The sequence below is a fragment of the Leptonychotes weddellii genome, chromosome 11, assembly GCF_054177405.1.
Source record: "Leptonychotes weddellii isolate Sample4059 chromosome 11, ASM5417740v2, whole genome shotgun sequence".
Taxonomy (NCBI): Eukaryota; Metazoa; Chordata; class Mammalia; order Carnivora; family Phocidae; genus Leptonychotes; species Leptonychotes weddellii.
The window spans coordinates 87,224,495-87,241,579 of NC_138379.1; the positions used below are offsets into that span (position 1 = coordinate 87,224,495).

General features: G+C 37.3%; 2 protein-coding genes across 7 annotated transcripts in view; both read right to left on the reverse strand.

The window, feature by feature from the left end:
* Positions 1 to 17,085, reverse strand: part of BCO2 (beta-carotene oxygenase 2) — a 97,242-nt gene that overhangs the window by 29,620 nt on the left and 50,537 nt on the right. For 4 of the 6 annotated variants that reach the window (XM_081799502.1, XM_081799505.1, XM_081799499.1 and 1 more), the window contains exons 1-2: positions 7,704 to 7,811; positions 3,287 to 3,481 (exon numbers count right to left, since the gene is read on the reverse strand). In XM_081799502.1, the coding sequence (XP_081655628.1) occupies positions 3,287 to 3,477 (191 nt within the window). In that variant the 5' untranslated portion in view covers positions 3,478 to 3,481; positions 7,704 to 7,811. Of the gene's footprint in view, positions 1 to 3,286; positions 3,482 to 6,934; positions 6,997 to 7,703; positions 7,812 to 17,085 lie in introns of those variants that run through there. The other 2 variants (XM_081799500.1, XM_081799501.1) reach the window with 2 other exon arrangements.
* Positions 10,397 to 15,577, reverse strand: TEX12 (testis expressed 12). Its single transcript, XM_006733299.3, has 5 exons — positions 14,606 to 15,577; positions 12,984 to 13,062; positions 12,095 to 12,206; positions 11,948 to 11,999; positions 10,397 to 11,149 (listed from the first exon to the last, which is right to left on the reverse strand). Exons 1-5 carry the CDS (start codon positions 14,770 to 14,772, stop codon positions 11,005 to 11,007), a joined length of 555 nt encoding a protein of 184 aa, XP_006733362.2. The 5' UTR covers positions 14,773 to 15,577; the 3' UTR covers positions 10,397 to 11,004.

Consider the following 17,085-nt stretch of genomic DNA (forward strand, 5'->3'; position numbering starts at 1 on the left):
CCAGGAAGTCTAATCTGGGGAGCCGAGCACTAAACCAAACCTCCTCTTTGACCTGAAGGCATCTGTACCTCACACCCAAGGGGAAGGCCAGACCCTGTTCCTGCTGTAAATGCCTACTGCTGGCTCAGAAGAAATGGATTTGAAGTACAAAGCAGACACTCAGGACGACCAGCCACACCACCACCTCCCCCACGAAGACGTTTACCTTTAAAGAGGCCTGTAGTGCAAGCCTAGGCCCTGAGTAGCTCTGCTGCTTGGTTTTAAAAATTACTAGAGCTACTTCAGCAGCAGATGAAAGACCATATGCTTTTTGCAAGAGGCTGTTACTCTCTCGGGGTTGGATCAGTAGTTTTATTTTTCTCTTCCTCCTCCCCCTTCTTTTTGCCTTAGAATCTTTCTTCAAATTATAACTTGCATGGAATCCAGATATGTAAGTAGAAGAAAGCACAACTCTACTGATTAGGACCAGGGGAATCTATAGGCCAGCTGATTCACCTTTTTCTCTGCCTCCAAACCACCTTCCCATCCAGCCATCAAAAATAACGGTCATTCAGATTTCATAGCAACATGGATTAAAAGGCTTATGATAGTGTGAAAGTTTTTAAATCAGGGCAAAAAAACTCAATTAATATCCAAAACATAAAGAACCCACACAACTCAACAGCAAAAAAATAAACAATCGGGGGCACCTGTGTGGCTCAGTTGGTTAAGCGTCTGCCTTCAGCTCAGGTCATGATCCCAGGGTCCTGGGATCGAGTCCCACATCAGGCTCCTTGTGCAGTGGGGAACCTGCTTCTCCCTCTGCCTGCCACTCCCCCTGCTTGTGCTCTCTCTCTCGCTCTCTCTCTCTCCCTCTCTCTCTGTCAAATAAATAAAATCTTTTAAAAATAAAAAAGGGCGCCTGGGTGGCTCAGTCGTTAAGTGTCTGCCTTCAGCTCAGGTCATGATCCCAGGGTCCTGGGATCGAGCCCCACGTAGGGCTCCCCGCGGGGAGTCCCACTCCCCCTGTTTGTGTTCCCTCTCTTGCTGTATCTCTCTCTGTTAAATAAATAAATAAATCTTTAAAAAAATAAAAAATAAATAAGCAATCAATTAAAAAATGGGCAGAAGATCTGAATAGACATTTTCCCAAAGAAGACATCCAGATGTCCAAGAGGCACATGAAAAGATGTTCAACATCACTAATCATGATGGAAATGCAAGCAAAACCACAACAGCACGTCACAGTTAGGATGGGTAGTATCAAAGAAATGAGAAATAGCACATGTTGGTGAGGATGTTGAGAAAAGGGAACCCTCATGCAATGTCGGTGGGAATGCAAATTGGTACAGCCACTGTGGAAAACAGTATGGAGTTTCCTCAAAAAATTAAAAACAGAATTACCACATAATCCAGTAATTCTACTTCTGGGTACTTATCTAAGAAAACAGAAACACTAACTCCAAAAGATATCTGCACCCCCTCATTCATTATAGCATTATTTATAATAGCCAAGATACAGAAACAACCTAAGTATCCACCAGTGGATGAATGCATAAAGAAGATGTGGTATATGTATATACAATGGAATATTATGCAGTCATAAAAAAGAAGAATACCATTTGTGACAGCATGGTAAGGACATTTTGCTAAATAAAATAAATCAGACAGAGAAAGACAAATATCATATGATCTCATTTATGTATGGGATCTTTAAAAACCAAACCAAACCAAACAGAAAACAGAAAACCCCAAAATCATAGATACACACACAGAACAGATTGGTGGCTGCAAGATATGGGGGGCGGGGAGTAAGGGCAGGTGAAATGGGTGAAGGAAGTCAAAAGGTACAAAAATAAGTAATGGAAATGTAATATATAGCATGGTGACTATAGTCAATAATACTATATTGCATATTTAACAGTTACTAAGAGAATAAATCTTAAAAGTCCTGATCACAAGAAAAAATTTTTGTAACTATGTGTGATGACAGATGTTAACTAGACTTACTGTGGTGACCATTTCACAACACATACAAATATCAAATCATTATGTTGTACACCTGAAACTAATATGATGTCATGTCAATTATATTTCAATAAAAAAATTCTACATACAATATGACTGTAATTATTTAAAACCAATCTATAGAAATGGGGCAAAGACTAGCAGGAAATACACCAAAGTGCTAACAGAGGATATGGTCCACATTTTCCTCCACTCTGTTCTATATTTCAGAAAGTTTTATATAAGTAAACACTTTTATAATGAAAAAAAGTTTTTAATATTGAAAAATGTTTAAAGCAAAGAAGATTCCTTCCTTACCATAGGGGTTTCTTTACATCACTTCATGTCTCTACTAAATGTACAGAGAAATAATATACATAAGAGTTATTGGTGTTTTTCATTTATTTACATGTATTTATTGAGAGCTATTTAAGAGCAGGGCCTACATGGAACTTATATTCTAGTGGAGGAACACAGTCAGTAAACAAACATAAAAACAAAAACAAAAAAATACTAGGCATTTGATAGTGCTGTGCAGAGAATTAAAATAGGTAATACCATTTTTTTAAAAGATTTTATTTATTTATTTGAGAGAGAGCATGCACACGAGCAAGGGGAGCACAGGGAGAGGGACAAACAGATTCTGAGCTGAGTGCCAAGCCCATCACTGGGCTCAATCTCAAGATCCTGAGATCATGACCTGAGCCAAAACCAAGAAACCAAGAGTCAGATGCTCAACTGACTGAGACACACAGGTGCCCCAATAGGTAATATATTTAATAATAGCATTTTTAGATTTGGGGATCAGGGAAGGCTCAAAGGACGTGAGATATGAGCTGATACCTGAATGACAAGAATCAGACTTGGGAAGATAGATGAGAGCCAATGCCAACACCCTGAGCAAAAATACGTGTGTCCAGTTTAAGGAACTGAAAGAGCCATTGTGTCTGGGGAGCACTGGGCAGGGGAGCTGTATGAGGTGAAGACATTGCCCCTTCCTTCAGGAACTTGTGGTGAAACACAGCTCGGTAGTCATACAGACAGTTCCTGACACTTCTCTTTTGCCATAAGCCCTCAGAGGACTACAAATTCGTAATACTCTGCAAAGCAGAAAAGTCAGGACTTTTTTTTTTTAAAGAATTAAGTCTCTCTTTTTTTTTCTGTAGACTACAATTTTCTCACCTGTATTCAAAGGAGCTGCATGACAATGTTAGCCTCAGAGAGAAAACAGATTTAAAGCATATTCTATTGAACCAGCCATGCTAAAAAATCCAAATTGTTCTCCAAAATCAAGACTTACTTATCCTTCCCAAACTCGAATTTCCCGGGCCCAATTCGAAGTAGATAGCCACTGAGCCACTTGGGAAAATGTCCTCGGACTTGAGCAGAGACCATCTGTGGCGTCTCCTCCACCGTGGTTAGGAGTGGTGCAATACATGGAAGTTTCTCACGTTTACCGAAGGTTGCCTTCTTCTGATGAGTACTTTCCATGGTACTGCGAAGAGGAAATCAAGAGCACAAAAAAATTGTACAAGATGCCTGTTTCTCCATAGACAATACTCTTACCTCCTGGTAAGGGAAAAGTAAACCCATCACCAAATATAGTCTCCAAATTCCTCTCCATCCTCATTCTCAAACTGTCACCTCTCTGGCTCTCCATTTTTTAACTACAACAATCCTTTTTTTTGTATTCTTGCAGTACAAATCTGCCTAAGAATTAACTCAGGACTGTATTATTATTATTATCATTTCTCATGGTTGAAAAATGTTCCTCTTTTCACAAGACTGAATCTACGTATTAACCTCAGATGTGCTAAAAGCAACCTCACTGTTATGATAAAAAATGACCACTATTCATCACTATCCTAATTACATTACACCAGAACGGGATGCCAAAGATTTCACAGCAATTTATGAGAATTTAGTAGGAACTGTAATTCAATTTCTTCCATTTTAATGACATATGCATGAACGTGCATGGCATTTTCTAAAAGAAGGGTGTCATGAACTAAATTATGTAGTGAGACCTGGTCTGAAATTACCTAAAGTTCAAAAGCCACAAGAAAAAAAAATCATTATTATATAAGAAGCTGAAAATTATCCCTTTTACTTCATATTTATTTGGTGTTCACAAGGTAGTGTTACCTAACACAGAGGGGTGGTCAGATATGTAATTAATTAGACAGTGCTTTATTTTATTTCATAAAATTTTAACAGTAATATAGAAGTCTAAACTAGAAAAACTAATACACAGAGACCCTATTCCTCTGAAGAAGTGAGATTTGCATTATTTTAGCAAAATATTTTACAATGTTATATCTATCATCTCATTTCTTTCAAATCTTTATAAAATTCAGTTTAAAGTACATGATTCCTTCTACTTTCCTGTAAGTAACAATTCAGTCAAACCCAACTATTTCCTGCTTTCCCAAATAAAATTGACTAATCTATCCCTAAGGAAATGTTAGTATTGTTCAAATTCTATCTCAAATCTACCTCCTTTATGAGGAATTGTAGTGTAATATTTAATAAGAGTACTGGCCCAGGTTCTGCCAGGCTCCAGATTGCTTGGGTTCAAATCCTGACCTGCCATTTTCCAAGTAAATAGCCTTGAGCAAGGCAACCTCTCTGTGCTCTGTTTCCTCTTTTCTAAGGTGGAGATAATAATAATTCTTATTACTTCTAAGGCTATGAATAATAAATGAGTTAGGTTATGTAAAGTTTTTAGAACATAGTAAATACTCAAAAATGTTAGCTATCATTATTTACATAGCTTTTAATGCTCAAACCAACAAGATGTAATATCATCTTCCTTCGAATTATTTATACATTCAATAAAATAGTAACTGGTGAGGGATAAAAAGTACTCAAACCCGATGTAAATGAACATATAAACAGATCATTTATACTATAATCAGTGTTTTGTTTGAGCACTGTTTCTCAAGGTATGGTCTAAAGGTCACTTGGAACAGAAATACATGGTATTACTGCTAAAATGCAGATTCATGGACTCCACCCTGGACCTAATCAGAATTTCTGGGATACAGCAAGGAAGTATTCTTAGACATATTAAAATCTGAGAACCACTGGGCGCCTGGGTGGCTCAGTCAGTTAAGCGACTGCCTTCGGCTCAGGTCATGATCCTGGAGTCCTGGGATTGAGTCCCGCATCGGGCTCCCTGCTCAGCAGGGAGTCTGCTTCTCCCTCTCCCTCTCTTGTGCTCTTTCTCTCTCTCACTCTCTCTCTCAAATAAATAAATAAAATCTTTAAAAAAAAAAAATCTGAGAACCACAATACTAGAGGTATAAAGAGGATGCTTTGAAACGCTTAGGCATTTATCTTACTACTTTTATTTATATTATGCCTATTCATCTCACTCTCCTCTTACATTAAAATAAATGTCCTGAGGTCAGTTACTTTAGTCTTCTCACTTAAGTAGAATTCAATTGAATACCCTGATTGGACATTTGTCTGAATAGAGATTCATGAACTTAAAACACTTCACATTTTAGAAAAAAAACTTACATGTCTATATGTTCTATACTCCATAGCATGTTATTGGCAGTTTTTTATATACTCTTCAAACTTTCCACGGTACTTGATATTGTGATCTATACTTCCTTAAATCCCTTTCTATTCTTGGTTCCTGAAAATACTGCACTTCTCTAACTTCCTTGCTCCCTCTTTGTTTGCTTTATGCTAGCTTCACTTATTAGCTGACAATCTTGGGTAAGTTACTAATCACTCTGAGCCTCAAGTTTTTCAATGATAAAATGGGGTTAATGGGAATGAAAGGAAGATAATACTTCCCATTTGTTTGTTGTCATAACTAAATATGGTAGTAGATAATTTCCAAATGTCAACTCCCTTAAGTGCTCCTCTTCCCCTTATCACCTCCTGAGTCTGACCTTGGACCTCTACTCTTTATAAAAATCTCAGCACACTCTCCTTGGTAGTCTCATCTAGTCCCTTAATTTCACCAAGTACTTCTTGCAGGTGGCTCTCAACATGTCAAAAGAGAATTCTTCATTTTCCCCTTTCGAAATCCATTTTTCCCACCTGCAAAATCATCTAGCTTCAAAATCTCTGCGTGGGCCTTTAATTCCTCTTCTTCACTGTCCCCTCACATTCACTAAGAGGTTAAATTCTGACTATAACCAGACAGGGCCAGGAAGAGAATGTTACAGGAATGATATAGGGGGGCTAGTATAAATTACTAGGGCTCAGAAGTCTACAAGGGTGCCTCGGGCAAATCCTTTGTAAAGATTTGTGCTAGTCCACACCACCTGGGCAGCGCCCCCCCCCCATTTTTCTTCTGGCCCAAACCTGTCCTCCTCAGCATCAATGCTTCAATTGCTCTTACCCATCAGTCACATTCTTTCTACTGTCCTAATTTAGGCCCTCACAACCTCTTAGGTAATATTATCAGAGTCTCTTAACTGGAAGGAGAAACCAGATAGGGAAGCTAAACACTATGGGGGTCTCCAAATGGTTGGGCCTCTTGATCCCTTTATCCCTTGGGATGGCTAGAGGCCACAGGCCAATTGCCTCCAGCTCTAAACAGTTCATGGGGCTCCAGATCCCATCCAATTTACTCCAGTGTGAGGTAAAAATATTATCATTCTCTATGTGTGCTATGATGTGAAAAAGGTTAGGAAGCACTGCTACTAAATTAATCTTCCTAAGTACAGATATGATTGTATCAAATAATCCTCCAAAAGCCCTCACAAATGACTCCTCACTGTCTACCAAGTAAAGTCTAAATTGCTTGGCCAGGCACTGAAGGCACTGTACAATCTCACACCAACCTACCTGTCCAGGTGCCCCCTCACTAATGCCTTCCACTCCAGCCAAACTAAACCACTCCCCATTCTCCTCTCCTCGTCACAATTATACCCTTCTCTTCACCCAGGATATTTCCCATCTCCTCCAGGTGAAATTCACTTACCCTACTCATCCTTCAAGATCCAGTGCACATATCACCTGCTTCTTAAACACAACATTCCCATTTCCTATAACAAGAACTGATTCTCCTTAGTCTGAACTCACACAGCATCTATTTCAGCTCTGTTACGGCACTCATCTTACTCTCTCTTGTGCGATAAAGATGAATACAATTTATAACTTCTACTACTGGTATTCCTTGAGTAAAGGGTCACTTGTTTTTCCTCCCACTCCAGGACCTAACACACTGCCTTGCATACTGCAAGTACTAAATTATTGAATTAAATAATTTTAAAGTTTATAGTGCATATTAGTATGATTTCTGAAAGCTCAACATCAGCCAATTTCAAGAAATAAAATCATGTAACAATAGTAGCTAAAATAGAAAGCTACAAAACAAAACCAGAGGTTTTAAAGGCAGTCCCCCAGAATGCAAACAGAAGAACAAAACATTTACATTAGGACATGTAGCAATGATTTTCAACTGAGAAGGGTCTAAACAGTGAATATTCTTCCTATTGCAGATCCAAGAGAATCCCTAAACCCTGATCCTGCCCCATGTTATATAAAATATACAAATGGAAAGACTGTTCTCCTGACAAGTAAACAAATCTTGACTCAGTCTTCCTTAACTCGCAGCTCTGTGGGGTTGCTGCCTGTATCTGCCACACACAGAGTGAAAAGCTTCAGAAGCCCCCAGTACTCTTCAGGAAAGAGGCACAGAATTGGAAGCCTGAGCGACTAGGAAGAGGAGGAAGGGGCAAATCCCCTACCTGGGATCCAGGGTACTACCATAGGAAGGAACCCTACTGCAACGGTAGAAATGTTGCTGACAAAATGGAGAAAGGTCTGAAAAAACATTCTGGTATCGAATTTAGCAGCAGCAGATCCCGTGATTTCCAAAACCTCCCACTCACTTCCTGGGCTGTCCTTGGCTCACTGACAGAATAGGAGGGAATGGGGGAGGAAGTCAGGGAGGGCAGACAAGGGATGGGGCTTCCAGACACCTGCAATCTCTCCCGTAGGTCGGTCGCATTGTCAGAAGTAGCCCAACTACCTACCTATGATAAGCAGCTGTTTGAAATTCTGAAATTGGACCACCAATAGTGGTCTCCCTTCCTAAACTTTCTTCTTTCAAACCTCTTCTCACATTACAATTAAGCACCTTGATCCATGGCTCAGTTTCATTATGCCACTTCTCTTCTGAAAGATTCACATCTCTTTCCTTACAGAATAAAGTCCAAATGTAGTTTATCAACAAAGGACTCTACAATCTGGCCACACCTACCTTTCCATCTTTTGCCCCTCTGCCTTCTAACATTTCATCCCTCCTTTTCTTTTCCATTTATTTAATTTACAAAACATTTTCTGACAATCTAGTATGAATAAGGCTCTGTGGAAGTATGCCCTTAATAAATGTATAACCACGTATATTTTTATTAACATAACCAACACTTTTGAGCACCAATATATCAAATACTGTACTACAAGTTATGAATATAAGGAAACAAGATTCAGTCCCTGCTCTCCAGCAGTTTAGATGATGCACTATTGCCCTTTGTGAATTCTCAGCTCAGGAAAAAGCTTATCCAACATACCATGTATTTTTGTTCTTCAGTGCCATTTTAACAAACTTTCCCCTGCCTGAAATATCCTCCCTCTTTCCTTATCAAAAACCCATTTCACTACCTTTCTGACCCCTTTGCCAACATATTCTAGTAACTCACACTAAAAGGAGTTAACTAGCACTGCACAGAGATACTTCTAACATTTACCTATCATGACTTCCTAGCAAAGACATGTAAGATGTTTCAAGAAAGCCGTGGTGACAACTGTCAGAAGGGAGAACGAAGAGTACCTTAAACTATTCTGTATTCCAGGGGCCCCTGGGTGGCTCAGTCGGTTAAGCGGCTGCCTTTGGCTCAGGTCATGATCCCAGGGTCCTGGGATCGAGTCCTGCGTCGGGCTCCCTGCTCAGCCTGCTTCTCCCTCTCCCACTCCCCCTACTTGTGTTCCCTCTCTTGCTGTCTCTCTCTGTCAAATAAATAAATAAAATCTTTAAAAAAAAAACAAACTATTCTGTATTCCCCACAATGCCTAGCAGAGTATGATGTACAAGACATTCAATATCTATTTTTATTGGTAACCCGTGAGAAATAATTTATAAACTTGTGAAATTTTATTGAAATGAGTAATATTAGAAGTGTAAAATAAAGGGCAATAACATATCTGCAGTTGTTAATTATTCAGAGATAATTATTCTTGTTTATGTGGATGGTACCAAAGACATCAAAATTTGGTAAAAATCAGTCTTAATTAGGCTTTCAGGAACTTTTACCCTAGGAGGTAGCTGTTCTGACCAGTAAACACATTGTGACTAAAAATCAGTTCCCTAGTCTTAATCAGACCAAATGAAATGATCAAACCAATTCTCTGAACCAGCATAGGAAAGAACCACATGCTGAACAACGGTGACACCATCAAGATATAACAAGCATGTTATGAAATGCACTCCGAAACAATGTTAGCCTTGTCCTTCTCATTAGTAATAAATGCTTAGAAAAAATAACTCAGAAACGTTTAATTATGATGTGTCAGGAGAGACGTCTTTGTATTTAGAACATTAAAAAATTCTGTAAGTTAACAGAGTAAATCAAAATCCAGGTGACATGTCATATCAACTCAAATATAGTCTTCTGCTTACATTTAGTATTTTAAAATTCCATTACTAATAGTTATTTCATTGACCTCCAACCTACCCTGCACCATTAGCATATCCCTTTACAAACCTAATTAATTTTTTCCACTTAACCAATATTTTTAGTTAATATTTTATTTTACCATTTCAATCCTTTCTTATATGAGTATTTATGTAATGTGGTATATATGCCTTAAAATAGTAATCTGGTTGCCGCTTTAGTTGTCAAATGAGATTTTAACATTTAGAAGGCAGCAAGGCAAATATGCTATACACCAGAGGAATACCAAATTCCCTGTGGTGCTATTTGTAAATATGTCCAAATTTGTGACTGCTTATATTGGTAAAATATATATAAAATAGATTGAATTATCTATATGATTGAAAAATGCATACTGTGATTTTTAAAAACCTGATTAATATAGTTATCACATATAATAGTTATCATATATAATTATATAACATATTAAAAGTCTTCAATAAAATCATAGCAGTACCTTCTAACCCTTTTTTAGAGAATTTTTTTTTTTTAGCTAGGTGAGTTTTAGAGATCCTCTAATTGAAATTCAATTTATGAATTATAATAGGTTTGAAATGACTCATCAAGTTTACCTTGTTGTTTAGGCAATCTTTTTACTTCTGGATCACTAATTTTTGTCCCATACCATACAGTTGCTAAGGCTCTAAATATAATTTATTAACTGCACCATTGATACGGTTGATATGTAAAAAAGCCAACTCATGTAAGGTTTTGGTTAGTAATTTCTGGTTTTTATTTTATCACTTTTACCACAAGAAATAATTTTAAACCAAGAATTTTTATTAGTCATATATAATAACTAATAGTGAAAATAATCAAATGGTAACATTAAATAGCAATACCTTATAGTTATATTTTATTACATATTGTGAAACTGGACAAATTACCTTGAGTTTTAGGGTTTTTTATAATACTGACTATGAAAAACATTTTAAAACTATCTCCATAGCTATCTAGCTGCTATTTAGACAGAGTATTTTAAAAGAAAAGTGCAATATTGTTAAACATTATCAAAATAACTCAGTGAGTCCTCTTTTAGAATTTTAAGAAAGGCTAGGAGGTTTAAGGAAAAAAAGAATCTATATGCAATTTAAATAATTTACACTTTTATGAAATATGCCGAATATTTAACCCTCAAAAAAAAAACTACATGCTTCATATTAATGTCCAGTTTAAAGTCCCTTTTAAATCTAGAAAAGAAATTCAAGGAATTTCCCCTTCTATGTTTAAGGCACACATTTTCTTTAACAACTAGAGAGCTTTCAGAGCATAAATGTCATTCTTTTAATACAACAATAATGGGCTTAAATTCTCAGATTATTTTAAGTACACAATTTTATCTGTGCAGTGTATTTGCAATCACTGTAAACCTCTGTCTCAGGAGCTCTCTTTTTTGTATTAGAAAGTTTTCAATAGTATTGGCTTCTTTGAAGAGTCCATCTATCTCGTCAATATAAGATGCATCTACTGCTGCTCTCTCACTAATGAGGAAAAAAAAGTTTTATGTTAAACTAAATAGAATGTCTAGTGACTATCACAGTGATGTTCTTTATTATGTTATACTTGTTAGCTACTTCATTTAAATAGCTTTGTACATCAAAAAACTTCCTTAATTTAGAAACAGTCTTCAGTAAAAGTTAAATTAGTCATGTAAATATTTTTGACTATTCAAAGTCTCCTGACACTGCAGACTATATATCTTATAATACATTATAATTCTAATATTAAACTATATACATTATTTTAACAACCACATAAACCATCATCCAAATACAATGATTGTCCAGTAGTTAAAAAAAATCCACCTTAAAAAACAAAACAAAACAACAACAAAAAGAACACCTTATAAACATGATAATCTCAGGCCAATAAAATATTTAAATACACTCTTCAAATATCAGACATAATATTTAAATATTTCATAAATATATTTATTTTATCTTTAATATCACTCTTATCATTAACTTCAACAAATGGCATTTTTCTCAAAGAAGTTTTTCATTAAATGTTAGAATTTTATTAGAGACCAAAATACATCCAGCCTAGTATTTAGCTCTGGTAATAACAAAACAAAGGATGTTGAGTGGAAAAGTTGGGGTTATTCTTTGAAAATAACCAACTAATCTATTTTAAAAAACTAAGGTAGAAAAAAAAAACTCTGAAATTACAATTACTGGATAGGTCTGCAGCCACTGAACTAAAAACTTCCCATTATGGAGTTTCCAGAAAAAAATTATTTCTAAGAGAAAGACTCAAAAGGATATGCTATAAGTACTTGCCTTAAGATCTTTGCATATGTAGACAACATTAGATTAATTTCCTTGCTCATATCTGTTAAAAAAAAATCACTGAGTAAGTTGTGAACTATAATAAACCTTCTGTATTATAAAATCAATGTTTAGAAATATACGCATTTTGTATATCACCATTCAAATCTTTGTCCAGGGATTCATCTTTATAAAATAGTCCAGAGCTTTCCAAGAAAGAGGATTCTGATTTTCCAAGAGAGGACAGTTGTGGACTCTCTGGCATTTGAGGCTAATAGAAGAAAGAAAACAGATAGTCAACAAGATCCTTAGGACAAATGCATTCTGTCCGCCAAAAAGGCAAATAAAACATCTTCCAGGAAAAAAGCACACATGCTAGAAACTATACGCATTCATGTCCTAATTAGTCATTTGAAGTTTTATTATCGAGAAAACTTTTAGGCCTAACAAGTACCTTGTTCAATATACTTATTATTACTTTGATTTTACATTAGACTTTGAATATGGTTAATCCCTTGATGAAAAAGTTTCCTGTATCTTGAACCGGTAGATGTTTCCATAGCAATATAGTAAAACTTTCATTCAGACAATAGGCAAATGCTTGCAAAATTTTGCAAGATAACATAATCTTTAAGGAAGCAATAACGTCCCAAATGCAAACAGATCAAGTAGTGGGAGGAGTAGAGAAGAAGGGCAGAATACAGTGCTCTTAATTAAAAATATCAGCAACTATAGTACCTAAGTATCCTACTTATTAGAGCAAAACAATTACTTAAAATCCTATGTATTATATAGGCATGAACCCATTTCTGTTTCTCCATCACCAATTACAACAAAGAAATTTCATCTCCCAATAGTTTCTTGAAAGCCTATACTATTTAGTGAAAAAGCAGCTGGAGTCAACATAGTTCCTGCTGGGATAATCCCACTTCTGGGGATATGAAAACATCAAATTCCATTCATCAGGAGAACTTTCTTAAATAGAAAAAAATTTGAGAAGCATAAAAAATAAAACTAAAGATTAAGGCTCCAGGAGCATATGGATTACCTCTAGTTCTCTTGGTCTCTTGCAATTTCTAGTATCAGGTTTTACAATGTGACTTGCCATCATATTCTGGAGGCGAGAGCTGCAAGTTTAGAGGAATGCCAAATATAAGTATGAACTCCATGCTATATAGCGTTTTTGAGTCTTTCCCTTTCTTTCCAGTCCCATCAATTTAATTTAGGCTCTCATTATCTGTCACTTATCCGAACTACCCACTTTCTCCCTGCCCTATTCCATCCTATCAACTGATATTTGGGCAATCTTTCAAAACTGATTACCATATTCCCTTAACTCAAAAACCTTCCCACTCTTCATTGCTCCAGAATGAGTTCAATTTCCATGGTACGGCACCCCAAGTCCTATATCACTTGGGCCCAACCTACCGTTCCTATGATTTTCATCTACACCCTCAGCAAAACTAGTCTCTTTGGCACTTCTGCCTGTTTCAGAATTTAAGATTCTTCTACCTTCAAAAAGTCTTAATGTTGAAATATATCTTATAGTTCATCTAATTCAGTGTCATTTCCCACAGACATGAAAACAGAAGCAGAGACGCTGACCAAGTTCAAACAAGTAAAACTGAGCCAGACTAGAACCAAGATTTCCTGAGTTTCCACTGCCCTATCTTACCTTAATATAGCATCGAATTTTACTCTTAAATTACTTTCCCATAAACTCTGAAAATCATTTCCCTAGGAATCTGAAAGAGTGCGCTTAAACAAAGAAAAAATGTAGAAACCTACAAGGGGATAGCCTCTACCTCTTAAGCGATGAGGAGCCTGTCTATATTCGACTATCAATTTACTTTGCTTTTTTTGGAGAAACTATGATGATCTGGATAACTGTAATGAATCTGTTTGATTAGTCATATATCATATTCATATAAACAAGACAGAAAGACAGCAACAACAAATAATAAATTCCCTATAGTGCTCCTACATCGTTGTCAGTACCTTTCAAGCATGTAAGTGCTGTAATAGGAGCACGCAGAAAACATACATGCACAGTAGTGCTCACTTTGCCTTGGGAAGTTCGAAAAGAGAAGCCAACGTGACAGCTGTTCTCTTCTCCCTTCCCCTTTTTCTCTTCCCTTTTCCTTCTACACCTCTTCTCTCCTCTCTCAGAGTAACAGAACGTGCGTGTATAGCAAATGAAAATTTCTACAGTTAGGTAATTCTGTTTCTGCAAAAATAAATTTTTTTTTCTGTCATAACTTAGGGCCCCCCGCTGAATCCAGGCCGGGTCAAAAGGCTGGGGGTCCTCCTGTGACACACCCCATTCGCAGCCGCGAACCTCGGCTATGCAATCCAATGTTCTGGTGGCCTAGACTTTACCAAGCAATGACCCTGCACCTTACGCAACTTTTTTCTCCTAGTCTTCTCTTTCTTCTCAACGCCTAGTGGGCCCCTGTGGCCATTTCACCTACCTTTTTTCTCACTTCCCTCCCCGCTGTCTTTTCCTCCCTGCTTGTATTTCAGACCCACTAATGTCCCTGTGAGAGACATCCTCTCACTGCCTGGTTTCACACTCTCAAGGGCACGCATCCCTCCAGCCCCATCCCAAGCCCAGTCTACTACATGGCGTCGTGACCTTCCTCTTCAGCGAAAGCGCGGGAATGAAGAGACCTGGTTCGCACGCGCGAGCGCAGTCTCCGCGGGCTCCCAGCAGTCAGCGCGTGAATCACGTGAGTCACGTGACGAGCTGCGCAGGCTCCCGGAGCCCAGAGCCGGGGCTTCAAGCCCGGCCAGGAGCCCCTCGGCATTTGGCGGAGGGGTGGCTTTCTTCCTCTCATCTCCCGCTGTTCCCCTGGACTTGGAATCTCTGAAACAAAAATGTCTCCTTTCCTCCAAGTGTGTGGAGAAGATGGGAAAAATCTGAGACTAGTCTCTCAGGAAAGAAGAATTGCCTGAGCGAGGCTGGGTGGGGTGTGTCCCACCCGTTTGGAATGTCAGTAAAGGAACTCAAAACGGGACACCCGACACTACTTCTCAAATAAAACTTACATCCTATACCACATGGCGTGTTTGAAGGAAGTCTGAAGGAAGCCAGTGTTCCCCTAGCTCGCAAGCGAAACTTGCAGACCCAGACTCTCTATTCCTTCGCCTGTTTCTCTGGTGCAACCACACTTTCAGAATCACACCCTTCTGGAAGATTCGTTTCCTGATGTCAATAGGTTTAGTCACCCTTAATCGGCAGCTTTCAAAAAATACTTTCTAACATATATGGCTCACATACTTGGAAGTGCTTTCATGGGGCGACTTTGACCTGCAATTTCAAAGACATTCTAAGGTTATGCCCAGTTAGTTGATGTGGAAGGGAAAAAAATCACCTCATAAAGCAAAGGTCAATAACATTGTCCATAAATTCCAGGTACACACTCTTGCACCTTAGCAAACTAACTTAAGGTTTTTTCCCTTTGGTTTATCTCAATGTTAGTTGTCATAAAGACTTGTGTATGTTTATTAGCTACTTGTGAAAAAGCCATTCGTTTTAAGTAAGTTCCCAGAAAATATTCTGTTTAATTTGATTTGCTAATATTGTGAAATATAAGTCCTTTAATAAAACTAGACTAGATAATTAGGGAGTTATTATTGACAGTCTTTATAGGATCCCAATCACTGTTTGAGGATTGATAGCCAATCTGTATTGAAATTTTCACCATGTGTGATAAAATGAGGGGGGAAAGTAATGAGTTTTTCATAAAGCCACAGCATCTGCTTGAAAGAATTGTCCTTTACTCTGGTACTATGTACTTCCTAATTTTTTTGGTGTTAAAGCGGTCTTTCATGAAATAAAAATATAAAGATTTTTAATGCCCTTACTTGGCAAAATATAAAGTTGCCTGCTCAGTGTTTATCTCTTCTGCATTATTATTATTGTTGTTATTATTCTCAATAGTCCATTAAATCCAAAAGTCTGGGAAATACTGATCTAATTCCTCTTCCAGACTTCACATTGTATGATATCTAAAGAGATAGTTATCTAGTTTCTAAAATATTTCCAGGAAAAATGATTCCACCTAATACATAAATGTTTACGCCAGATTAAGAGAACACTGGGGACATTTTATTTTATTTTTAAAATGTTATCTCCATTGCATAAACTAAATGAGTAAGAATAAATGAGAGTGTGTGGAGAGTTATAGTTGTCTAGTGCTTTAAAATATTCAAAGGGCTGATGTAATGAATGGTGACTAACATAACATAATAAAATAAAATTTAAAAAAATATTCAAAGGGCTATCATCATCTCATTTAACCTTCACAAATAATCCTGTGAAATAGGTAGGACATGAAGACATCTGGGTTGCTCTGTATCAAAAAAATGTTTATCCCCAAACTAAGAAATGGGTAAATTGTGCATTTTACATCTTTACAGCTGGAGAAAAATCATCAGCAATAGGCCATTTAAAATTAATTTGTTTGGTGCTCTGCTTCTGATCACTGTTTGACTCCATTTCATGCTTTCATACACTATAGTTGGAGGATGGAAATCTTAGTTCAATTTCAATCATGTGTGTATTCTTATCATATACTTCTTAAATGTGTGATTTTTCTTCTGGTAGTCTCTGCACCAAGCACCTCCGAGTATCCTACCACAGGCTTCCTTTGTAATCACTTCTGTGGACATGTTTTTATGACCTTATAAAATGAAAACTCTATTTTGTTAAAAAACAAAACACCCAACATTTTGCTTCCTAATTCTAGAACCCCTCTGTTTCTATACAGGCTCTATACTGGCAAAAAAAAGCAAAAACGAAAAGTTACTTTCCTAATTCCCTTGCTAGCAAGGTAATACAATTTAGCACATGTTCAAGAAAAAAATGTCCAAGGAACTTCGTTTCTGCTAATTATCTTCTTCCTTTCTTTTTTTGTGGGTGAATTCCCTTCTAACTTTTTTTTTTTAAGATTTTATTTACTTATTTGACAGAGAGAGAGATAGTGAGAGCAGGAACACAAACGGGGGAGTGAGAGAGGGAAAAGCAGGCTTCCTGCTGAGCAAGGAGCCCAGTGTGAGGCTTGATCCCAGGACCCTGGGATCATAACCTGAGCCAAAGGCCGGCGCTTAACGACTGAGCCACCGGGGCGCCCCTCTGCTAATTATTT